The following is a 23,290-nucleotide window of genomic DNA, read 5'->3' on the forward strand; positions in this document are numbered from 1 at the left end:
CTTATTCATTCACAACATTGCAGACTATAGGACCTAACCAGTACATGCTTGGTAGCAGGAAACCATCCACAGAAACAAAGAAGGGGTTAACTGGGACTCTGGACCTTGTATAGATGAGGCAGGGAGCTATAAACTAAATGGATTCAGACATAATGTGAAACCGAAATTCTCAGATACAGTTTCATTTTTTTCCTCACGCAATGCTCTACCATGAGATGTAAAACAGCCCTTCTGTGAGTGGGAAATGCATTCTGAATGTGCAGTGGCATCTTTTGATCCAATACCATGAGCTTTAGAAATGTCTCACATTTGAAAGCAGCTCTGAGTGGCCCTTCCCAAGCCCCCAAAGTGTGGAGCGGCTGCCACCATTGTGCCCACAGATAGGGCAGGCAGTAGCCCTCTCCTAAAGTTGCCCACCTGGTATAGAGGCGGGCAACTCTGAGCATATATAAATATTTGTAGTATTCTTATTCTGATCATGGAGGTTCCACATAGCTATCATGACTAACAGCCAATGATAGACTTCTTTCCCTCATGAATTTGTCTAATACTCTTTGAAAGCCATCTAACTTAGTGGCTATCACCTCCTCTTGTGCCAGCAAATTCCATAAATTTGTATGAAGACGTATTTTCTTTTATCTACCCGAAATCTACTGCCAATCAGTTTCACTGGATTACTTCATATTATAGTATTATAAGGGGAAGGGTGGGGGGAGTCAACTTCTACACCATGCCTAATTTTATAGACATTTACGTCCAGCATAGCTGCCTTTTTGCTTAATGATATAGGCCCAAATGGCTGGGAGTAGCTGCTCCTCATGGGAAGATGTTCCATCTCCCTGATTATTTTGGTTGCTGTTTTCTGCACCTTTTGTAAAAATAATATTTTGGAAACAAACAAAATTATTGTGGAAGAAAAGTACCACTGGAGACTTTCACCACTGTGATTGTGAGAAATTCAGACTGCATACTTTTTATTGAATCAGAAATCCATGGTTTGCTAGTGACAAAATGCAGAAGATGAGCAAGAACACAGAAAACAATCAGCAATTATCCCCTTTTTAAACATTCCAATGAGTAACTTTGTAAAGGAGTCATATCAGTTTCCCTTCGTATTGTAAATCACATCAGCCCTTGAAGGTGCGTCCCCTTATTAGCATATTTTCGTTTAATGCAAAACTTTTCCTCATTCCAAAAATTTTGGAAGTAAGCATTATTCTGTGTTGGAGAAACCCAATGTCTGGGCAGGAAAACTTTTTCCAAATTTATATCCCCCCCCCACCACATGGTTTCTTGAACAGTGATGGCTCTTTAAAATACAGGTAGCCCGGTTTCAGCAGCTGTCATTTTGTGTATCCACGGTGGGGTCCTAGAGACTTGGTTTCCATATCTGCGGGTGCAAAAATAGGTTATTTTCACCTATCCATAGTTTCCGGGCCACCAGAAATGACTTCTGGTGTCGTTTCCAGTCTGCATTTCTGGGGCTGCAGCATACCTCCTTGCAATCCCAGTGGCTGACATGTGTGCGCGTGCATGCCATGCGTATGCACATTGGTCACTTCTGGTACAATGCTGACCAGGGCTGCAAGGAGGTATGCTGCAGCCTCATGCCAGTGGTTTTGGGGAGAGCACCAGTGGGGAAAAGCGGTGGGACAGGTAAGGGCAGCCTCCCTGCTCCTTGAAGGAACCGCCCCCCCCCGCCTCTCGGGAGTGCACGAACTAGTTCGTGCACATCCCTACCAAAATAAGTATGCGGCCTGAATATTAAAAAGACAAACATGTACAGTATTCAGTCATTCCACATAGGGCAAATTTAGTCAGTTAATTCGTTTGATAGATTAAAGTGGCAATCCTTTATAAACTTCACTCAGTGGGACTTACTTCTGGGTAGACATGCATGGAACTGCACTGCATAAAACATTTTAATCTCCTAAAAAGGTGCCTCTGATTAATCAGGCAACAGATTTGAAAATATTGTTCTAATTATTTTTAATACAAGGACTTATAAAAAGTGGAGGTGGCAAACATCATCTTAGAAGGGACATTTCCTCGCATGTGAGAGAAAAAGGGGAAAGTATCTTAGAAGCTTCATCTTCTGCAACACCTGTGATATCAGCTAGAAGCAAGGGTTTATGCTTTTCTCTTTAGAACTATGATTTTTCCTCATATGCAAATTAACTGAAAAACTCATACAGTTAATCAACTAAAATATAATTAATCCAGCAACAGCTTTACAAATAAATTTTGGACAAAAGCTGTACTGGAACAATGTTCAATTTATGAAAATGTTTTGGTAGTTTTCAACTGTTAGGTATCTTGTATGCTACTGTGGACAACACATCATTATTAACAACTTGCAAACGGTCAGTGCAAAAACAACTCCCCCCGCAAGCTATCCACACAAATTAAATATTACACCAGTAACGAACATTTTGGTTTGATTGTCATCATTGTTCAAAGTTCATTAAAACTCTTCTGCAGAGAATAGATCTGGAGAAGCCATAAACTAATTCATCTTCAGAACATCTGTACATAGCCCCAAAAATAGTTTAAATTACATATATATAAGCTTTCCCAAAAATACCAGCAGCAATATCAACTGCAAAATACAAATGGTGCAGGGTTTTTTTCCTGCCGTCACGTAACTTTTTCTCCCTGACTTTTCACTATACATCCCTGGTAAAAATAATGCATTTGAGAATGTCCTGCTGGGTTTTTCATGTAGAATGCACACATTATGGATTTAAGTAAATATATTGCACACAAAGAACATTCTGTTGACTCTGCTTCAGTTTAGTGCCTCCTGTACACACCTTGGAAAAACTCCTAATTAGGGCTGATTTTATCCTCTGCATGAGACCAAGTGTGAGCTGATTTAATACTTGTATTATTGAAGCTGGATATGTGGCAAAGGTGTCCAATTTACTCCACCACTCACTCAGATCACCATCAGGGTACAGTGAGAGGTAGGAGTGTGTGTGTGTGAGAGAGAGAGGGGGGTAGGGGGGTATGGTTATGTATGGATGAGTAAGTTGAGTGATTGATGAAAGAAATTACTTCAATAAGAATCAGAAGTTTGATGCAGTATCAATGAATCAGAATCAAAGATCAATCACCAGAAAAGAGTTATTTAGCGGATCCAGATTGCTGTTGCACTAGCATAACTCTATTTTTCTAGTGAAAGGACATTGCTGAAGGAAACCTGTTCCAGACTGTTTTTACATGTTGCACTATCTCTGGCAGTTCTGTAACATTGCAGAGTAGCAATGACCCATTTAGTGACATGTATTTATCGCATGATGGAAACAACACTAATCTGGACCCTGCCTTTGGTGTTTCCTTAACTGATTTTCTTGTGTATCTCACTTGTAAATGGGGGACAAGATTAAATTGAGTGGTTGTTCCAATGGCCAAGCTCATTCTTGACTTTTCCCATAGAAGAAACAGTTGTAGACCTGATTGCTATCTTGCTTTTCTGTTCAACTTACTCACTTAATTTAAAAAGCCTTGTGGGAAGGCCTTACCCTGCCCAATTAGGGTCAATTTTATGAGAAATTACCATAAGACTGTTGAAATGTGATCCTGAAGTTCGAGCACAGGACTTCAGTTGCTTCCAAATGAAAGGCTTTGCAGCATTTCGTCTCTGGCATAGTCAATGCTAAAGCCCATATTTTTAAGTCACTTAAATCAATGAAGGTTTTGCTACTGATATTCACAGAATTTGTTGGTTTCTCAAACAAATTATTTGGTCAACAAGTCTCCATATTAAATTCTTAAATTCAGGTAGCAGTCCTGCTCAAGCTAGCATTAAAACATAAAATAGTTTCTTATACACCTATGGTATAGATAAACAAACAGCCTATTTATCTGAATTTCTTTTTTTCCATAATACTTGGGACACAATTTACAGATCATTGGGTGGTTTAGTTATATTACTAAATCACATCAGCTACTGTACACATCAGTGACTGTCTTTCTCACCTGCCTGGGTACTGCTGATGAACTTAATGGCCAATTCAGATAAATATTGACTGAGAAGACCATCAGAAGCAACTGTGATTTGGTGATCTGATCAAAGCATCCATGGTCCTTGTGTAGAAAAAGACTGCAAGTGTTCTTGCATGACAAATTGGGAATGCTAATTGTGCGAATATAGGCTAAGGTAATATGAGAGAACCCTGAGCAAGAGAATAAATTATTAGTTAATACTGGTTGTCATAAACTGGATGTTCTGAGTTTGAAAGACTGCTTCTCAGAAGTGGTATGGCAGTTGCTAAGACTACAATTAAAAAGGATTTGGCCCATTGTAGAAGGGAACCATTATCTTGTAAACAAAATACCAGTGGATTGAATGCATGCTCTTAACAGCCCTGTTTCAAGGAGTTACTCATCTTGCAAAGGAAAGGAAAAGTATGGATAGACCTGTTAAACATGGCTGGTACCAGAACCTAGTAGGCTAGGGCCCACACCCATTAAGGGACACACCCAGCACCACCACCTTGACAGCTCCGGGGCCAGCCAGGTTAGAGGCAGCGACCTGTAAGGTCCAGCACCAAATGAGCATGTGTGTTCATCAAGTGATGACTTGCATATATGAACTGAACCATCACGGATCAAACACTGTAGACAGAACTCTATATTGCCTTAAACCACAATGTTTTTCAATGGAGGCTGTTTGTACAACCTGGATGAGCATTACCAAGCAGTGAGAGATGAATCAATGTGTGAACCAGTTCCCACCAGGCCCTTTGCTTGTTCAAATATATTTTAAATACATTGTTCAAATATATTTTAAATATATATCCAAGATTCCAGCAGTGGCAATAAACTAAGTATGTAGGTTCTAGTTCTGAGGAGAGTTCCCCCACCCCACTGTATTCCTATTTATTCTGTGGAATGTGCGTGTGTTGTGCTTAATAATTTAGCAAAATGCAGTGTGCACACATGTATGTGTATGAAATGGCTCAGAACAGAATCACATAGGACAAAATTAAAAACAAACAAAACAGAAAAACCCACAATTTAGAACACAGTCCTAATGGTCACTAACATTATACAGAAGGCAGTGAAAACTGGTTCTCCTCCCTGGAGCTTAATTCAATATTTAAAAAATTATGTATTAAAGCTCAGTAGCTCATGTCACAAGATAGTTCTGCTGGACAGAAGCCTGAAGAGAGAGAGACAGAGAGAGAGTGTGAGTACATGTCTATATTGACCTATTTTTCTAGATGCATGAATGCCACTCTGTGGAAGATATGCTAGAGTGTTATTTTTAAATCCATCTAGAAGCTTATGAATAATTTTCTCCACTGTTAGTAATTAGTGGGTGGGGTGGGGGGAATAATAGATGAGACATTCTCCAGTCTTTAGAAAGGCCATCTTTTCAACAGTTCATCTTTTTTTAAATTTTTGCCTTATTCTTGAAGCAAAGTTTCTCTCCAGTTAAAGCCGCCAGTTGGTCCATGGGTGAGAGGGAGGATGGGGGGATCGGTAAGTTGCCACAGACCCGTGTCGCCAAGTTCTTCACAGCAGCAAAATCCTAAGTACGGAATCTTCAGTTTATGAAAGGACAGGATAAAACAGAAAGAGAGATGGGCATAAGAGGAGTAATAGATTCTCGGCTGAATTGTGGTTATCTCTTGTTACTTCATCCGTCTTCTTTTTGGCTGTCCCTTGTTACTCCTCAATCCTCTCATTTTCTCAGAAACGATCAGTAGCAAAATCATGCACCTCTTGTGTCACTCAGACTACATGAAGCCTATCTTCATATCCCTGCACTAGTTTCTCAGTTCCTTCTGAATTCATCACAAGCTCTCTGTCCTTCCCTTTAAAGCTCTTGTCTTATCTTAGCTTCTTGTTCTACCCTTAATTCTTAACCTTGGTTGTAAATGGGTGTTCCTCCAACTGCACCACCCTCAAGACACCCAAAATGATGCGCTTTTGGAAGTCTACAAGCAGGATGTCCCTTTTGATTTGTAAACAGAATGATGTATATATGAAGCTGTCTTATCTTGAGTTAGACCACTAGTCCATCTAGCTCAATACTCTGACTGGCAGCAGAGTATTTTCCCCTGAATGAACCTGAAACCTTCTGCATGTGAAGCATGTGCTTTACCAATGAGCTATGGCTCCTTCCCACAATGGATAACCACCTCCAGGCATAAGCAGTGCCCATTCTTAGTTGTTGTGGCTAATAGTATCTGAGAGAGTACCATCTTCCATGAATTTGTCTAATCCTTTGAAAAATTCATCTTAGTGATGATCATTGTATCTTGTGACAAATAAGTTCACATTAATTACTTGTGACATGGAAAAAACACTTCTTTTCATGTGTCTGAAATTATGTTGATCAATTTCACTAGTTGATCCTAAGTTCTAACATTTAGAAGGAGATGTGTGGGTGGGGAGGGGGGAAGATGGAAGAGGATAATCTATTCACTTACATAGAACAAAGTATTTTTAGGAATACTAAATAACCAGGTAAATAAATATGTACAATTATACGTTTATGTTACAAAAGTTTACTAAGATGCATCTTTCTCTTTCCCCCGTCCCCTCTACCCCCCTTGTTCTTTTTTTTTCTCTGCACAAAAAGGAGCTAGGATTTGCTCTTTCTGTGTAACTTCGCAGTGTCATGTTATCGTTACCAAAATGACATGCAAGATAATCCTCTTAAAGCAATCTTCTCTGCTCACACAATTCTGCAGCCTTCTGAAGCTCTAACAATAGGCTACAATTATCATGGACTATTGAACAAAGCATTGCAGGCTTGTAAGGAGATTTTCACCTAAGGGATGGAACCCCTCCTCTCCTGAAAACATCTAAAGGGTTTTATCTCACTGGTGGATATTAATTACCTTTCTGACCATCTGTACAAAGTCCTTGGAATTCTGAGGTGACAGCCCCTGCAGTTGGCAAGTACAAGCCTCCAGGGAGGATGCATGAGCCACTATCAAAATGTTATTCCCTGCAGGAAAAGGCAGAAAAACAGACCATTTGGCATGGAAGTTGAACTTTCTGAGACAAACTGCACATTGTGTGCAAATGTTTGTAATGAAGTCTTGATGTATTTGTTTTTAAATGAGTGAGGAGAGGCAGGGATGGGGATGCTTACTCCTTCCCCCACTGGCTGTTTTCCCACTTGAAATCACTTCCCCATACTGCTTACCTCCCCACAGAGTTCTGGATGCATGTTCAGTGCCCCCCTCCTCTCCGCAGCCTGTTCTTCTGCCCCAAATTGCTACCATCTGGAGCTGGCATTTCATTAAAACAAGAACAGGCTTAATTACATGTATGTATGTGTAAGATGTAGTTTGTTCCTCTGTTGGGAGGAAAATGAGAACTCCAGTATTGCACTCAGTGCAATAATTTTAGGCTATACGGAACTATGCTACTTGTAGCTGGATTTTCCCTTTATGTAGATACCTTATTTACCTATGTATGTTCATTATAAGGTAATTGCAAAAACAAAACACGTTGAGTGCTCTTTATTGAAGGTCCCCTCACTACAGATTTGCAATAGTCCCTTTTGGTTTCTGTGGCTTGATGGCATGACCATCTTTATCACCCTTAAATTTAATAGACAGATACATGCAACCTAAGGTGAGAAGAGCAATGCTGGATCAGACCAAAAGTCCTTCTAATCCAGCATCCTGCTGTCCACCATAGCCAACTAGATACGTCTGGGAAGCCCCCAAGCAAAACATGAAGGCAACAGCCCTCCTCTACATGCTTGCCCGATAATAACTAGTATTCAGAAGTTTACTGCCTCTGATCATGGAGGTCCTAAATCTCTTCATAAAAAGTGTGCTTTTACTTGCCTTTGGCTTTACATTCACTTAGGATTTCTTTTGTTACTTGGTAGCTTCTGCTGATGTACGTATCATACGACTCTGAAACAACCAACTTGTTCATTGGTATATGAGGTCTGTAGAGATTAAAAACAAAAACAAAACTGTAGAAGAAAGGCAGGGCGAAGAGGAGGAGGTCCACCAATAAAGTTCCTGAAATCAGGACTGAGTTGAAATGGTCCCTGAATTTGGCTGCTCAGATTGCAGGAGGTGAAATTGGGGAGAAGCATTTGAGTGATGGGTCATATCAGGCTTTGTCAGAAGCGGTGCACCTGAGCTGCTTGGAGGAAGGATTATAAAAATGAGATGTAATGACATAAATAAAGCCACAAGGATCCTTTCCCTAACCACTAGTCCAAATACAAGATTGTTGGATGAGCAAATAAAAGTGGAGTTCTCATGGTACACCAGAACACCAATTACCAGGCTTCCACAGTGCAATTATGGATATAGACAGCTCTTTCTACAGTTACTTGGGCTTTGCCTATATACCGCCCATATTCATGCCCCACCCCCTCTGAAGAAAGGCTACGACTGATAACTCATCTGACTCCCAAGAGGGGAGCTTCTTTGATGCTTGTTCTCTGCTGCTTGATTCCTTTCAGCACCCCTCTCTCTTTTTGTATAACATCTGTCTGCCTCCTCAAACCTCCTTCTGTGGCAGTTCTTGCAGATGTAGAATGCTGTGCCCTCCATCACACTTTATCTCCCTGGCAGTCCCAACCTTCTTGCTCAAAGAACTGTCCCAGTAGTCCAAACATGTTCCTGATTAAATACATAATGGATGAGCTCGCTGGTCACCTGGCTGGCATGGGGGGGTCTCAAATTCCATCAAGACTGCGAAACCAAAATACCCCAGTGTATAGCCTCAGGCCCTCTACCTGTATGTTGTATCAACACTCAAACTGGCTGCAGCTAAATCCACAGGAAGTATCCAGGCAGGCAAGGAACTCCCAGAGACCCATTTTGTCCACTCGAATAAGCCCGGCTCTACTCGAATCTTCATGTTATTTTCTTGTTGCAAGCCTGTAAGATGGAACACCACCATCACAATCATAGAAATGCACTACTTTTATCCTAATCAACTAACATATGGAATTCACTGCCACTGGATGTGGTGATGGCTACTCGTGTACATAGCTTTACAAAGGGATTAGGTAGATTCATGGAAGACAGGTCTATCAGTAACTGCAATAACTCAATGCAGCTTCTGTGTACAGCTGTAGCTTCTATGTACAGGGTACCTCTGTGTACACAAAGCTGGGAGACAGGCAACCATTCAGAGCAGTAGCCTTCATGCTCTGATTATAAGCATCCTGGAGGCATCTGCATGTTAGAAACAGGATGCTGGACAAGATGCTCCTTTAGGAATTTCAGGTCTAATTTAGTATCTTTTTGGAGTTTCACTTTCAATTGGGCACTGAAAACACACACTATATTCCTAGCTGGCAGGCATCAGATATCCTAATTTTTTGTTGTTGTTTCATTTGTATTTTCTTGATACCCGGATTGGTGGATCCTTGGGCACAGGTTACTCGCAGGACCCTGCCCCCTGCAACATCTCTTCCCCTCCTTCCTCCTCTTGCTTCTTACAGCAGCTGAAATGCCATAAGTGGATCTGTTTGTGCACACCATCACTGGCCCTTGCCACAGAAAAACAGACAAAATTAACAAAGCCTGCAATGCTGCCATATTCTTACCTTTCAAAATATAATGTGCAGTTTGTACGCAGCGCAGTGACGGGGAACAATAGATGTGATGAATGATAGTGTTGCTTTCAAGCAAGGCCTCACCTGTTTAAAAAACAAAGTCTACACATTTGAAATCATTGGCAGAACGTTTCTGCAAGAAAGACGATTATGTTAGCAATGCATAGTCTGTGTTGAAATCCATGTACTCCCATAAGTCTTCCCCCAGAAGCTACTATCAGATGCCTTTTGAACATCTGAGCAGCAGCTCCACAGGGTGCTTTCACAGCCCTACCTGGAACTGCTAGAGAGTGAACCTGCATACAGTTCTTCTGCATGCAAAGCAAGTGCTCTACTACTGAGAAAGCCAGCTACAAATAAATAAATAAATAAATAAATAAATAGGGCACAGAGAGAAACATTTAATTAGTGGGGTTGAGATTTAATTTTTTTCCACATTTTCTTTGGGCCTTCCCACCTAAAGATCCCTTAATGCAGCTTTATGGCAGTGGCGGCAGCAGCAGTAGTCAGCAAGCCATTCAGAACATTGCAATTGCATGTTTAGGGAGAAGTAGAATGGGTTTTGACCTTGCAAAATTGTGCATGGCTGCAAACCTAAAAAACAAAAAACAAACCCAGAATGTTCCCAAACTATCTAGGAATGGTTTCAAAGAATGGTCAGCAGAGGTTATATCTCAGTTCACATATTTTGTTAGAGTCAGTGAAGGGAGATGGCAATCAAGTATGTTTCTTGAAAAGTGGATAATATTTAATATTTACTATGTCTTAGAATGGTCAGTATCCTGATGATGTTCACTCAGGCACTATGTTTGCAACAAAGGAATGAAGTTAGAACCCCTGCTAACTGAGCAAAGAGGCACCTTTTTAGTGGTGATTCTCTTTCTTGAGCAAGGGGAGAGCAACTGGCTGTATCCATCTCTAGCACAGCATCCCTCCAGTGGCTGTTGATGGTGTCTACCTTATGTTTATTTTTAGATTGTGAGCCCTTTGGGGACAGGAAGCCGTGTGTGTGTGTGTGTGTGTGTGTGTGTGTGTGTGTAACTGCTTTGGGAACTTCGATTGAAAAGCAGTATATAAATATTCATCGCATTCATAAGTTTTGGATTTATCATTTTTAAACATTATATAATTAAAAGTATTAAAAATAGAAATCACTGCACACTTAAATGGCTAACAATATATAGACACACACCAACCCCACAACTGACAGAAATACTCCAGAAACCCACGGGAATAAAAAATTCTTTGCTAAGATAGTATGCTTCAGAAGTCAACACAGGATAGGCTATTGTGGAGGAACTGAATCTAGTATATGACAGCTGGAGAAACTTTTAGCAATGTGTAATGGAGCATGGGTGTGGGTGGCTCTGATAGGCATTGATCTTTGACATAAGAGTCAGGGCTTACAAGCAGTGCCCCATTTGTATATGTGAGATGATGGATAATAAATATTCACCACTCACCTGGTAGGTGCTATTTCATAATACAAAAAGCACTCATCTGATTAAATATTAAGAAGTTATTGCTCTGTGTCCATTTACTCCTACTCAGTGGCAGTTTCCTATTTAAAACGGTGCCTAGTTTCACCCCTGGGCCAAAGCAGCTATTTTGATATCTATCAGATAATCCTTTCAGTTTTGAAACCTAGATGGTGTAATTTGTCAAGAACCTATTGGTTGTAAAGCAGTACTCTGTATCCACCTGTAGGTGGCAGACATGCTGTATTTATCTCTTCTCACTTAAAATATGAACAGTCTGCAAATATTAAGAGTTTCGTTTTTAAATACAGGGTTTTAAAACATTTGTTTGTTTATAGCAGCTCCAATTGATCAAGCTGGGAATAGTTCTGGCTACAATTGTCTTACATTCTTTTAATTTCAGTTAAGACTGACTTTTTTGACAGTCATTTTTTAGATAATTTAGGGGAGGGGGCTCTGGGTATGTGTGAGAGGTTTTCCAAACCTCCTCCACAGCTTAGTTTTCTCCACCTATGTCTTTTGTTGTCCTGGCAATAGTTTATCCCTATTGAAATGTCTTTCATATAAATATTTATCACATCATTAGATCAAGCCAATTATTATTTATCTATTTATTTATTCAATTTTTATACTGCCCTTCCAAAATGGCTCAGGGCGGTTTACAGTTAAAAACAGAAATCATTAAAACCAATAACAATTAAAACAGAAATACAAATATGAAACACCAATTTAAAAATATCTTAAAAATCAATTAAACTATGAGAACAATTAAAACCCTGAAAACCAGGTTAGCTTTAAAACAATTAAAACTAATTAAAAAACCCTAAAAGGCCAGGCCAAACAGATGGGTTTTAAGGGCTCTCTTGAAAGTCACTAAGGATTTAAGATTATGAATTTCTGCTGAGAATGCATTCCACAGCCCGGGAGCAGCTACAGAGAAGGCCCGCCTCTGAGTCACCACCAAACGAACTGGTGGTAACTGGAGACGGACCTCCTCAGATGACCTTAACGTGCGGTGGGGATCATGTAAAAGAAGGCACTCTCTTAAGATATCTCGGACCCAAGCCGTTCAGGGCTTTAAAGGTAATAACCAGCACTTTGTATTTTGCCCGGAAACATATCGGCAGCCAGTGTAACTGTTTCAAAGCAGGCATCATATGGTTTCTCCGGATTGCCCCAGAGACCAATCTGGCTGCTGCAATTATGCACCCCAATGCTAAAAAAATCTAGTCTTTTCATTATCCCATTTATTGATATATTTATTTTTTCTTCTTTATAACACAAACTATACATTAATTTTAGATGTCTCCTAAAAGACCACCATTCCCACCCCCACTGTCCTCTTCCTGTACTTCCTATATACTATGTTAACAGTAGATAACAAAGCTACTGTTATGAAATATCAGTTCAGTCTCACATACTGAACTGGATCCTTCAAAATATCTGATACATCTATCATAGGTTCCAATGAAATTACCACTCCTATAATCACTTTCATTTTTGCTAATATTGATCTTCCCCCCAAATGTAGATTTGCAGGCTTGACCACTGTACATGTAATGCAGAATGCAGCCGTCCCCACAGCATCTTGAAAGCTATTGTGTCAGTTAGTTTTTCCAACAAGTTTGCTTTCTAAAACATGCACTTGAATGCATGTGTCACTGCTGCAGTACATGAATTTATGGCCAAATGTTTTTCACGGCTGAACCTGGGAATGTGCAAATGGGAGATCACAGCTAAGCCATCGCCCCCAAAACCATCCTGATAATTGCCACTTCTAGTCTCACACAGGAACTTGTACAAATGGTATCACAGAAGGGCACGTAGTGCTACCAGCTGAGTCCTGGAAACCACAATGATGATGCAAATTTTATGCAAATCGTAGCACTCTCAGATAGCAGAGACTAGCATCTCCCACATGGCTGCTGTGGCTGAATAAGTTAGCCATTGGCAGTGAAAGCACATTTCATTTTTGAGGATGGATTGTATTCTTTTCATCTCTCCTGATTTCCCTCCCTCCACATTCTTGAATATTTGGTTCAGAGCCAATATAAAACTGTCTCATGAGCTTCTGTGGCTTACAGCAGTGATTCTCAGGCTATAGCATAGGCCCTTTTCCTTGGGAGGGGCAGGACACCCTGGAGGGTCTTGGATGTCAGGAAGGGGGATTTGGGGCTGGCTTGGTGGGAAAGGAGTAAAATTCTTCTCTGACTTGGGGTTCACAATGCTTGCCTCATGTCTGAGGCAAACATTATGAGCCCCCAAATCTTGTAGGGATTGATGAACCAGCACCAGTGCTCATGTGGGGAGGTGGGAGAAAGGTGCAGGCTTCCCCTTTGCCTGGAAGCCCTCTGTGTCACCCAAAAATATGTCCCTGAGGGTCATGCAGCTGAGAACTTCTGGGGGAATGGGGAGTGCTGTGTAAGTCTGGAACTCGTCTGCAGCACCAGTGCTTCTCACGGAGCACTGGGGCTTCATTAGTTATCATGTCAGCTCCTTTTGAGAACTCCCTTCCTCCAAAGCTCAAGGCTGAGTATCTTCTGGAAAATTCACAAAAACGAGCAAACATTTTTGGTGGCCAGAAATCAATAATGGATTGTTTTAGTGGTTAATTTTAAAAATTACCCAATGTTTTTACTTGTTTCTAAGTGTTATCATACCTTATCTTTGAGGATAAGGTATGTAAACAGCTACCCAATAACTACTCAGTAAATAACTACTCATTTTGCAGCTGGATAGCACTTGAATCCCCAACTTCCCAGGATGCCTGTCATGAGTTCCGTATTCTTGACATCTCATGGAAGTATTTCTTGTGGAGAAATACAAATATCTATTCCTACAAAGGGAGGCTTACCAACGAGCCTTGCTTGTGTGCATCCAAACACTGTGATGGGGGCATCTTTTTCATAATCCTTGAAACCACCACTTCTTTGAGGTAGGCTGTGAGGCATATTCAGGTTTGTGCGCATGTACCGTCCTGTCAGGAGAAGTCAAGAGTGAGGCACTTGAGTTAAGAGATCCCCCAACAGTCATAGGAACATAGGAAGCTGCCATATACTGAGCTAGACCATAGGTCCATCTCGCTCAGGATTGTCTACACAGACTGGCAGCAGCTTCTCCAAGGTTGCAGGCTGGAATCTCTCTCAACCCTATCTTGGAGATGCCAGAGAAGGAACTTGGAACCTAGATGCTCTTCCCAGAGCAGCTCCATCCCGTAAGAGGAAATATCTTACAGTGGTCACACTTCTAGTCTCCCTTTCATATGCAACCAGGGCAGACCCTGCTTAGCTAAGGGGACAAGTCATGCTTGTTACCACAAGACCAGCTCTCTTCCTGAAGCCACTTAATAGCATATCCCTAAGGTAATGGCTTACAAACTGTGGGCTAGGCCCCTCCCCCGGAAGGTACAAGACATTCGGGGGAGGCACAACAGGGCAAGGAGTTTAATAACCCTTTCCTCCCCATGCCATGTCTTCCATCCACCCCACCCCCGCCATTTGCTGTGGAGAGGGAAATTATGGACACCATTTCTGTGCCCACAATTTTTCCTCTCCATGGTTAATAATGGCTTGGAGTGGGGGATTTTAGTAGGGAAATTGCTAAAAGGACACAGGGTTAATGCCCTCCTCTGCTGGCCCTGATCCAGAAAAGGCTGCTTTTTGAAAAAAGGCAAAGACATCAGGAGATTCAATTGCAGAATGCCCATGCCATGCCTGATTTGGTCTTCAGATATCCTGTTCTGGTCCTTTTGTGGGCATTATAATTCTAAGCCGCTTTAGGAGCCATCTTGGCTGAAATGCAGGAGAGGATAAATAAAATTAAAATAAGCTTGCCTGAAGTTGAAGTGTCTAATTTGGAAAACAGGCTAATTTTTGATTTTTAAATAGAGCTCTTTTCCTTTAGAACATAAGTACAGCTCTGCTGGATCAGGCCCAAGGACGGCCAATCTAGTCCAGCATCCTGTTTCACACAATGGCCCATCAGGTGCCCCTGGGAAACCCATAGACAAGAGCTGCAGGCATGCCCTCTCTCCTGCTGTTGCTCCCCTGCAACCCGTATTTAGAGGCATCCTGCCTCTGAGGCCTATCGCCTTTGGACTGGTAGACATTGATAGACCTGTCCTCCGTGAATTTCTCTAAATCTCTCATGATGCCATTCAGATTGGTGGCTGTCACCACATCTTAAGGCAGAGAATGCCATAAATTAATTATGTGTTGTGTGAAAAAGTACTTCCTTTTGTCGGTCCTAAATTTCTTGGCAATCAGTTTCATGGGGGTGACCCCTGGTTCTAAAGTTATGCGAGAGGGAGAAAAATGTATCTCTATCAACTTTCTCCACAGTATGCATGATTTTATAGACCTCTATTATGTCTCCCTCAGTTGTCATTTTTCTAAAGTAAAAAGCCCCAGGTGTTGTAGCCTTGCCTCATAAGGAAGGTGCTCTAGGCCCCTGATGATGAGGGCAACCTCATCTTGGTTGCCCTCTTCTGCACCTTTTCCAGTTCTACAATATCTTCCTTAAGGTATGCTGACCAGAACTGCACACAGTACTCCAAATCTGGCCGCACCATAGTCTTGTATAAGGGCATTATAATATTAGCTTTTTAAATTTTCAGTTCCCTTTTTAATTATTCCAAGCATGAAAATGGCCTTTTTCAAAGCTGCCACACAGTTTGGATCAGCAAAATATCAACTTCTGTCTGAGGTAGCTTAGGAGCATCACTTCTATGTTCAGTTGACTTTTCCCCCTTTTGCTTAAAATGTGTTTTCTATAATTTAATTTAAAAGAAACTCACCTTTGGCATCAAAGCACTGTGAGAGCCAGTATTTTCCAAATACAACATCCATCCTCTCTCCATGGCGGCAAACGAAAAGGCATCGCTTCTGAGGCCCAGGCGGGTTAGTGATTCTTAAGGGCTAAACATGAAAGAAAGTTTGGGTATGAAGTTTATTTTTGGTCACTGACCAGCAAAATACACAGAAACAGATACATAAGATTCATAAAAGCATTTTTACAAAAATCTCAACTCAGTTTATAACAACTGTATTCAATAGATAGGAATACTAGACTATTCAACTATATATAACATGGTCTTACAAATTCTGCTAGCAATTAGGCAGAACTTGGTGACCACATAAGAAATAAAATCCCAGCCTCCTCCCACTCCCATAGTCCAGCCTACCTGGGACTCAGCTTGTCTTACCTGCATACTTGGACAGAAGATAGTGAGAGGCCCAGGATCCCCTGGTCCCTGATCTTCTTGCAGTCTCCGATCCATTACTCCATCAGTGAACATCAGAAGGGATGGGGAAGAAGTAGTATCCAGAATGGAATATGATCTGCCAGAACAGATGCACCTCATTCAAATACACATGTACATGACCTGATTTCACAGAACTCTAGGGCAAGCAGCTAACTCCATGAATGCATGACATTTTGAGGTGATGCAGAGATATAGAATTTCTATCTGTAGTGACCAATTTAGCTGATCATGTCATTGCTGGGTCTATGACCACAGAGTGATGAACATGTCTGTATGAACCACTGAGAGCTGGTGAGTTCTGTTGTTGGATTGGTCTGGAGATACCCGAGTACAAATCTCTGCTCTGAAAGAGCAGTTTCACATGAAACTCTCTGTGTGACCTTGAGCATGTCCTTCTCTTTCACCTTAGCTTGCCATGCAGGACTGTTGAGAGAATAAACTGGAATGGCAGAATATCAGTGTGATAAATAAAAATCTTCATTGCTTCTGAATGTAAAACATGATGTACCCAAATGGTAATTCATGGAGGACAGGTCTTTCAATGGCTACTAGTCTTGATGGCTATAGGCTACCTCCAGGTTCAGAGGCAGGATGCCTCTGAATACCAGTTGCAGGGGAGCAAGAGCAGGAGAAAGGGCATGCTTTCATCTGCTTGTGAATTTCTCAGAGGCATCTTGTTGGACACTGTGAGAAACAGGATGCTGGACTATATAGGCCCTGGGCCTGATCCAGCAAGGCTCTGATGATAATCTTATGTAAGTACGATTATGGCTAGAAATGGCATCTGGTTACTTGATGCTCAAGCCAAACCTTCAGTTTTTCTAGTCAATGGAAAGGCTCAACTGTCTCTACCATCATGTTCTACCCTTTTAGTGGGAGTGAAACTGACCCATCAACAACAAGCCCTTGCCATCCCAGCACACAGGACCAGGCTGCTTACCCATGGAACACCCAAGTGCCACATTCGTCTGCTTTGGTGATGTAATTTTCAGGTAGCAGCCCAGAGCAGCCAGTTGCAAGGGAAGTACCATAAATCCAGCCTTCACTGGTTGTGATTTGCTCCACAGGAGACATGAAGATAAAATCCCCAGGAACAAGCTCAAGCTCATCATCGTTTTGTGGGGTGTATGGGTAGATCACCTGTAGAGTCTGTAAAAGAGGGGAGGAGAAGGGGAAAGTCTTTAGCCAACACTGACTGGCCAAAGCTCTTCTGCTTTTTGTTTTTTGCTACTCTTTAGGGCTAAAACGTTCAGTTGATTAACCAGGTTAGCAGCCTTCTCCCCAATTGAATTGGGCAGCAGTTTTGTGTTTTTTTAGAATATTATTTTTAACACAAGGACGTATAAGAACTGTTTAAGGGGAGCATTCGGCAAAAGCCTCTACTGTTGTTCACAAAGGGTAATGAAGGATGCTTGTGTCTTGAAATTGGCTGAGGTGCATCACTGAAGTCGGTGGCTACACTAGGGAGCAGTTTGTGAGTCTCTAGGAGCTGCACTGAACCCCTGCAAATTATGAGTATCTTATATAATTAAGATGGATATTAAAGCAGAGCTGAACATATTCCTCGTGCAATTCCACCTCCCATTCCCACATGTGCTGGTCTGTTTTGAGCCATGAGGCACACTGTTCTTAGAGCTTCAGCCCCACAAACCGAAATGTATCTAAACCAGTCTTGATCAATGCTTTCTGCGAATCAAGAGATTTCAGTTCAAGCTTACCTCATGATTAGCAAATCTAATATCACGGGAGAATATCGCAGCTACCCAGTCGCAACCCAGCTTGATGTCTATGCTCTGGGCTAACTTCTCAAGCATGGGCAAGTGACTCGTTTGGAAGTGATAGGCCAGCGTCACATGGAGCTGCTTCTTATGGGGTTCCACGTGAACATCTGTGAAGAGGAAAACTATGGTCAGTGGTAATCAGTAACAGCATAAGATTATAAGAGTTGCCTTACAGGACTGGATCAAAGGTTCATCTAATCAAGCATCCTGTTTCCCGCTGCAGCCAGCCAGGTCCTACTGGAAACTCACTAGCCGAAGAGAATGGGACAATAGCTCAGTGGCACTCAGAGCATTTGCTTTGCATGCGGAAGGTTCCAGGTTCAGTCCCTGACATTTCCAGATAGGGCTGGGAAAAGGAGAGCCACTGCCAGCCAATGAGCTAGATTGACCAGTGGTTTGACTCAGTGGAAGGCAGCTACCTATGTGCTTTCTACCATTTGACCCATCATTTGGTATTCAGAAGGTATACTGCTTCTCAGTTTGTGGAAATGTTGTGCTATTTAATCTTTTTATCACTGATCCCAAATGCCTTCCTTCCAATGTTGCTGCCTCATTTTCAGGTGGTGAAACTGTCAGGGGCATATCAGTATTTTGCAGGAGGGGGAGAAAGGGGGTTAGATGGGTGTCTTACCACCATCAATACCACCAGAAGCATACCTTTTGGTGGCTGGTGGTCACCATCTTTCCTTTCCTTTCAGAATTCTTCTTTGAACCCTGCTGCATCATTGCATAGCATGGTTCTGTAGGGAAGTGTGGGTATAGTGTTGGGAGAAGCACCACTGCCACAAAACAGATGGGAACAGGGTTTAATTTAACTGTCCCAAATTTGAGCCAGAAGTTCTCTGCAGAGAACGTTCAGTCAAGCCTTACTTTATAGCTAAACGGAAAGGATGAATGGAGCAAAAAATATTGGAAGTGCAATGTTAAGGTGTGTGGAATGAATAGAAAAACTAAGCATGCTAGACAGTGCAGGTGAAAGGTTTGTTTACAGGCATTTTGAGATTGCTAGCGGATGCAGGAAATGCAAGTGAAACACACTCACGCACACACACAAAGTCATAAAGGTTAAAGAACTGCTAAAATGTCAGCTTCATTTTCAGGAGAGAATTATTCACAGGAAGTATGATTCTGTTTGTCTTTCAAACTGATGAGAACAGAAGAGCTGATGCAAGACATGTGACGCTGCTTTTCATACAGCAGATCCTTGATCTGTCTAGCTCAGGATCATCAACACTGACTGGCAGCAGTTCTCCAGGGTTTCAGAAGGGTCTTTCCCCAGCCTTACCTAGAGATGCCAAGGACTGAAGCTGGAACTGGAGGAACCTTCTGCATGCACAGTATATGCTCTACCACTGAGTTCCTCCTGCAGGGATGCTGTAGGCCACCTTTTTCTCAGATCAAAAATGGAAGATCAGATATCCAGGAACTCAAAAAGGCTTCTCCTTTCTAGGCTGCCTCAGATATTTTGCATCTGATCATATCTAGGGCACTGGAGGATATAGAACCCATATCTAGCATGTGAAGATGGTGGAAGCTGAACAGAGCGCCCCACATTCAGCATTTATATGTGCATTTATATCCTGCCTCTTGGTCTCAATTTTTGAGGCATCTCAATATCATTTCCATAACAATACATATAAACGAACAGAAAAGGCAGCAGCAGAAAAGAAGTGCAAGTCATCAATAGCATTAAAATAGGTTTGCAACCAGGCCCTAGGAGTCCTAAATCCTATTAAAAGCCTGCATAAATAACAGTATTTTCACCCGGAGTCTAAAATCCATAAGGGGAGGGCCTTCCATGATCAAGAGCCCACAAAAAAAGGCCACTCACTGACTTTTTTCTCATTGCCACTCACTTCACTCTGAGCAGGGCCTCTGAGGAAGACTGTATTAATTGGGCAGGTTCATATGGGAGTAAGAGGCCTTTCAGGTATCAGCAGTAGATGCGAAACTGGTGTCTACCTTATGTTTCTTTTAGACCATGGGGACGATCTTATTTATCATTTATTTTTCTAAGTTCACCACTTTGAGAATTTTGGTTGAAAAGTGGTATATAATACTTGTAGTAGTAGAAACCAATGACCTCCTGCATCCCAAGAGCCATAGATTGGAATGAGCCTGCATATGCAAGAACAAATCCACATTTGTGTGATTATTAAGTTCCTTAGTACTAATGGGATTCTAACATAAAACAGTGAACCAGCTAGCAGAGCTACACAAAGAAGCTATTTTCATGTGCGGTGGAAACTGGGCTAAGGGAGCCCAGGCAAGCCCTCGTAATCCCCCCCCCATACCTGGTCGTGTGCCTCGGCGACTCATGAGGAGACCCCCAACCGAGAAGCTACAACAAGCCTCCCAGTGTCGGGGGGGGCTCCCCAAAATGCCCCACGCACTTGCACAGGGCATTCTGGGACTTTGATCCCTGCCACCCCTACCAGCTCTGTCACGGAGCCAGTAATCGTGTGGATGGTCGATCCAGCTGCCCAGGGCGAGCTTTATGCTCAAGCCCGCTCTCCCTGCAAACCCCCTGCAGGCTCTCCACACAGCTTGTGTGGAGAGCCTCAAAGACTTGGTCAAAGGCAGCCAAAGAAGCACACACAGTGTGTCCCAAGTATTCACCTGCTTTAGAAGTGGCCTCTGCAGCAAAGTCTGCTGCAAATTTCTTGAGGACCTCAGCACTGTCCTCTTTGACGAAGAGCCCAATAAAGTTTGATGAAGTGTAGAGCTCGAGAGGCAGAGGGGCAGGAAACTTGCACCTCCATCGTGTCACTGTGGCATGCAGAGCTTCACAGAGCGCATCCACCTTGCTGTCTTCACACTGCAAGAGAGCAAATATAGATTAAACCACGGCTCGATGTACCACGAGAGCTGGAAAGTTCTGTTTTTCTCAAAACAGTGGAAGTCTCAAGATTCTACTGATGCAACAAGAGCCCATCCCAGACAGCTGGATTACATGAGCTGCAATCTATGAGCTGCAAGTCTATACTCTGTTCCTAGTCCCACTGCTTTATGGCTCAGATTTCAATCTTAACTAGTAACCCTTTCCAGTAACCAGTGACTGGTAGAAACCAGTTTACTTTATCAGTAACCCTGCTAGTAACCAGTAACTAGCTCTATTGCACATGCAGCAACTGTAGGAGTGTACCGATCAGCCTGCCTTGACATAGAATTGCATTGCATTCAGGAAGGAACGAGGCAGAAAGGGAAGAAAAAACACAACTATATAAATCAAATAAATAAATAAACAAACAAACAAACTTACCATAAAGAACTGGCATAACGTGATATGTGGGAAGATGTTGTGTGCTTTGTTCTTCCCACACAGCTGCTTCGACTGTTGCCAGAACTCTGAGAGTTTCTGCGCTAAGGGGCCAGTTGGACGCAGGTAGAGGACATACTCTCGAGGCAAGGGGTCGTCAAGAAAAGGGTCACATACATGAGAGAAAAGCCTGCAGTCAAAATGAGGGGAAATGGAGAGCCATTTCAGGAGAAGAGCAAAAGAAAACAAGCATGATTGGCAAACAGATGCAAGAGAAGAGATTACGAATACATGCTGTGATTCCTCTGTGAAAAAAGTTTTACACAAACCTTCAAACTGTGTTGAGAAAGCAACTCCCCATAACAACTGGTTACCACAGGGCCGGATTAGGCAGGTGATGCCTTTCTCCTTCCCCAGTAACCAATTCAGAGACAAAAAATGTCATCACACATCCTGCTTTTCTGTTTGCACACTCAAAGCAGCTGACAAATATCACAAATACAATAACAATTCAGTACTCAAAAACCTTTGGTTTAAGATGAGATTTAAAATATTTACAATTTTCACTTGTGCTATAAACAGTGTGGAAACTGCAGCTTAAGGTGCCCACTTTATGTTCTTGTCACGTAAGCTGAGGTATTTTGTACAGTCTATATATTATGCTGGCTAAACAAATTAGTCTCCATACACCCACACTTTGCCTTGGCATAGAATCGGATGGATCAACAGATACAACTCTTTCAGTCACTTCCTAGAGATCCTTGTGATGAATTTCTGTCTGCTGTCTCTCTAAAAGACTTAGGGCTTCCCCCACAAATCGCCTACTATAGTAAGTATCCAGGCAGTAATTCAACAGGTCCACAATCAATCAACAATCTCTTCTTATAGACACCCCAATGCATTGCAATATCATCTGTAGGATCCCTCAAATGTGCAGCAATACTGTCCACAAAATATATGTTAAATTAGACTCTGCACAGTTCAAGATCATACCAACCAGTCACATGCTGCTTGGACACTCCGCCCTCCTGTAGATGCCAGAGCTTTCTGTCTGCAGAAAGAGGGGAAGAGAAGATATACTGTTAGTAAAACTGTGAGCACTAGGTGGCAATTGAGAGTTGCATTGTGGCTATTTCTTTTAATGGCTTAAAAAAAAAAAGGAAAAGACTTAACTAGGCTGAGGTTTGCCACTACAGTACAACTCCTGTCTTGTCCTGGAATTCATTCTTGGCGTCTTTTTTAAAAAAAAAAAAAAAATTTCCCACTTGAATCTAATATTTCCCTGTCCTCCCTCTCTGCAAAGTTTGCTTTCAGTGAAACTACAAATTTTATTTGGAGCATTTCTCTGTGCTGAGAAACCTGCCAACTAACTGGGGGAACTGGCTTCTCAGAGATGAGAACTTAGAGCCTCCAAAGATGTAGGGATGTTGTATTTGCACACAGTATCCCTGACAGTGCATTCTGAAGCCATGCCCCAATGCTGACATGTAACACCGTTCCCATGCACTGTCTGTGGCTGCAGAACCAAACTCATGGACAGATTCTTCCACTGATTGCAATGCCAGCAAAATGCAGGACTCTAACCATGTTAAGTGGAAAGTATTTCAGCATAAAAATGCAAGAGAGCTTTCCACTTAGGATTTAACAACATTGCTAAATACAATTTAGAAGCTGAGAAATTGCAAGACAAATCTTTTAAAACAGACCTTCAGTCCTTTGGTCTTTTATATATGTAGTTATCTTGTGTTATAGAAGCTGTGGGGGCAGGATTTGGATCTGGATCTGGATTGTGGCACTAGGGGAGATTTTAACAAATTTAAAATTCCCTTCTTCAAGCTAAGATTTGTTGCCCCATGGTGAAAACATATAGATATATGTGTGATACTTATAGGTTTTCCTGTGCAGAGCAAATAACAGCTTTGAGGGATGATTTTAAGGTACATGCTGCCC

General features: G+C 41.9%; 1 protein-coding gene across 3 annotated transcripts in view; it reads right to left on the reverse strand.

Moving 5' to 3' along the window:
- Positions 1-939: 939 nt before the first annotated feature.
- UBASH3B (ubiquitin associated and SH3 domain containing B) overlaps positions 940-23,290 on the reverse strand; it is a 65,094-nt gene continuing 42,743 nt past the window's right edge. The window contains exons 2-14 of one of the 3 annotated variants that reach the window (XM_053269574.1): positions 22,338-22,391; positions 21,344-21,530; positions 20,701-20,899; positions 18,019-18,188; positions 17,241-17,449; positions 16,241-16,376; positions 15,833-15,953; positions 13,892-14,014; positions 9,551-9,643; positions 8,732-8,876; positions 7,821-7,927; positions 6,858-6,967; positions 940-5,552 (exon numbers count right to left, since the gene is read on the reverse strand). In XM_053269574.1, coding sequence (XP_053125549.1) covers positions 5,415-5,552; positions 6,858-6,967; positions 7,821-7,927; positions 8,732-8,876; positions 9,551-9,643; positions 13,892-14,014; positions 15,833-15,953; positions 16,241-16,376; positions 17,241-17,449; positions 18,019-18,188; positions 20,701-20,899; positions 21,344-21,530; positions 22,338-22,391 — 1,792 coding nt within the window. In that variant the 3' untranslated portion in view covers positions 940-5,414. The other 2 variants (XM_053269575.1, XM_053269576.1) reach the window with 2 other exon arrangements.

This window comes from Hemicordylus capensis, chromosome 8 (genome assembly GCF_027244095.1).
Source record: "Hemicordylus capensis ecotype Gifberg chromosome 8, rHemCap1.1.pri, whole genome shotgun sequence".
Taxonomy (NCBI): domain Eukaryota; kingdom Metazoa; phylum Chordata; class Lepidosauria; order Squamata; family Cordylidae; genus Hemicordylus; species Hemicordylus capensis.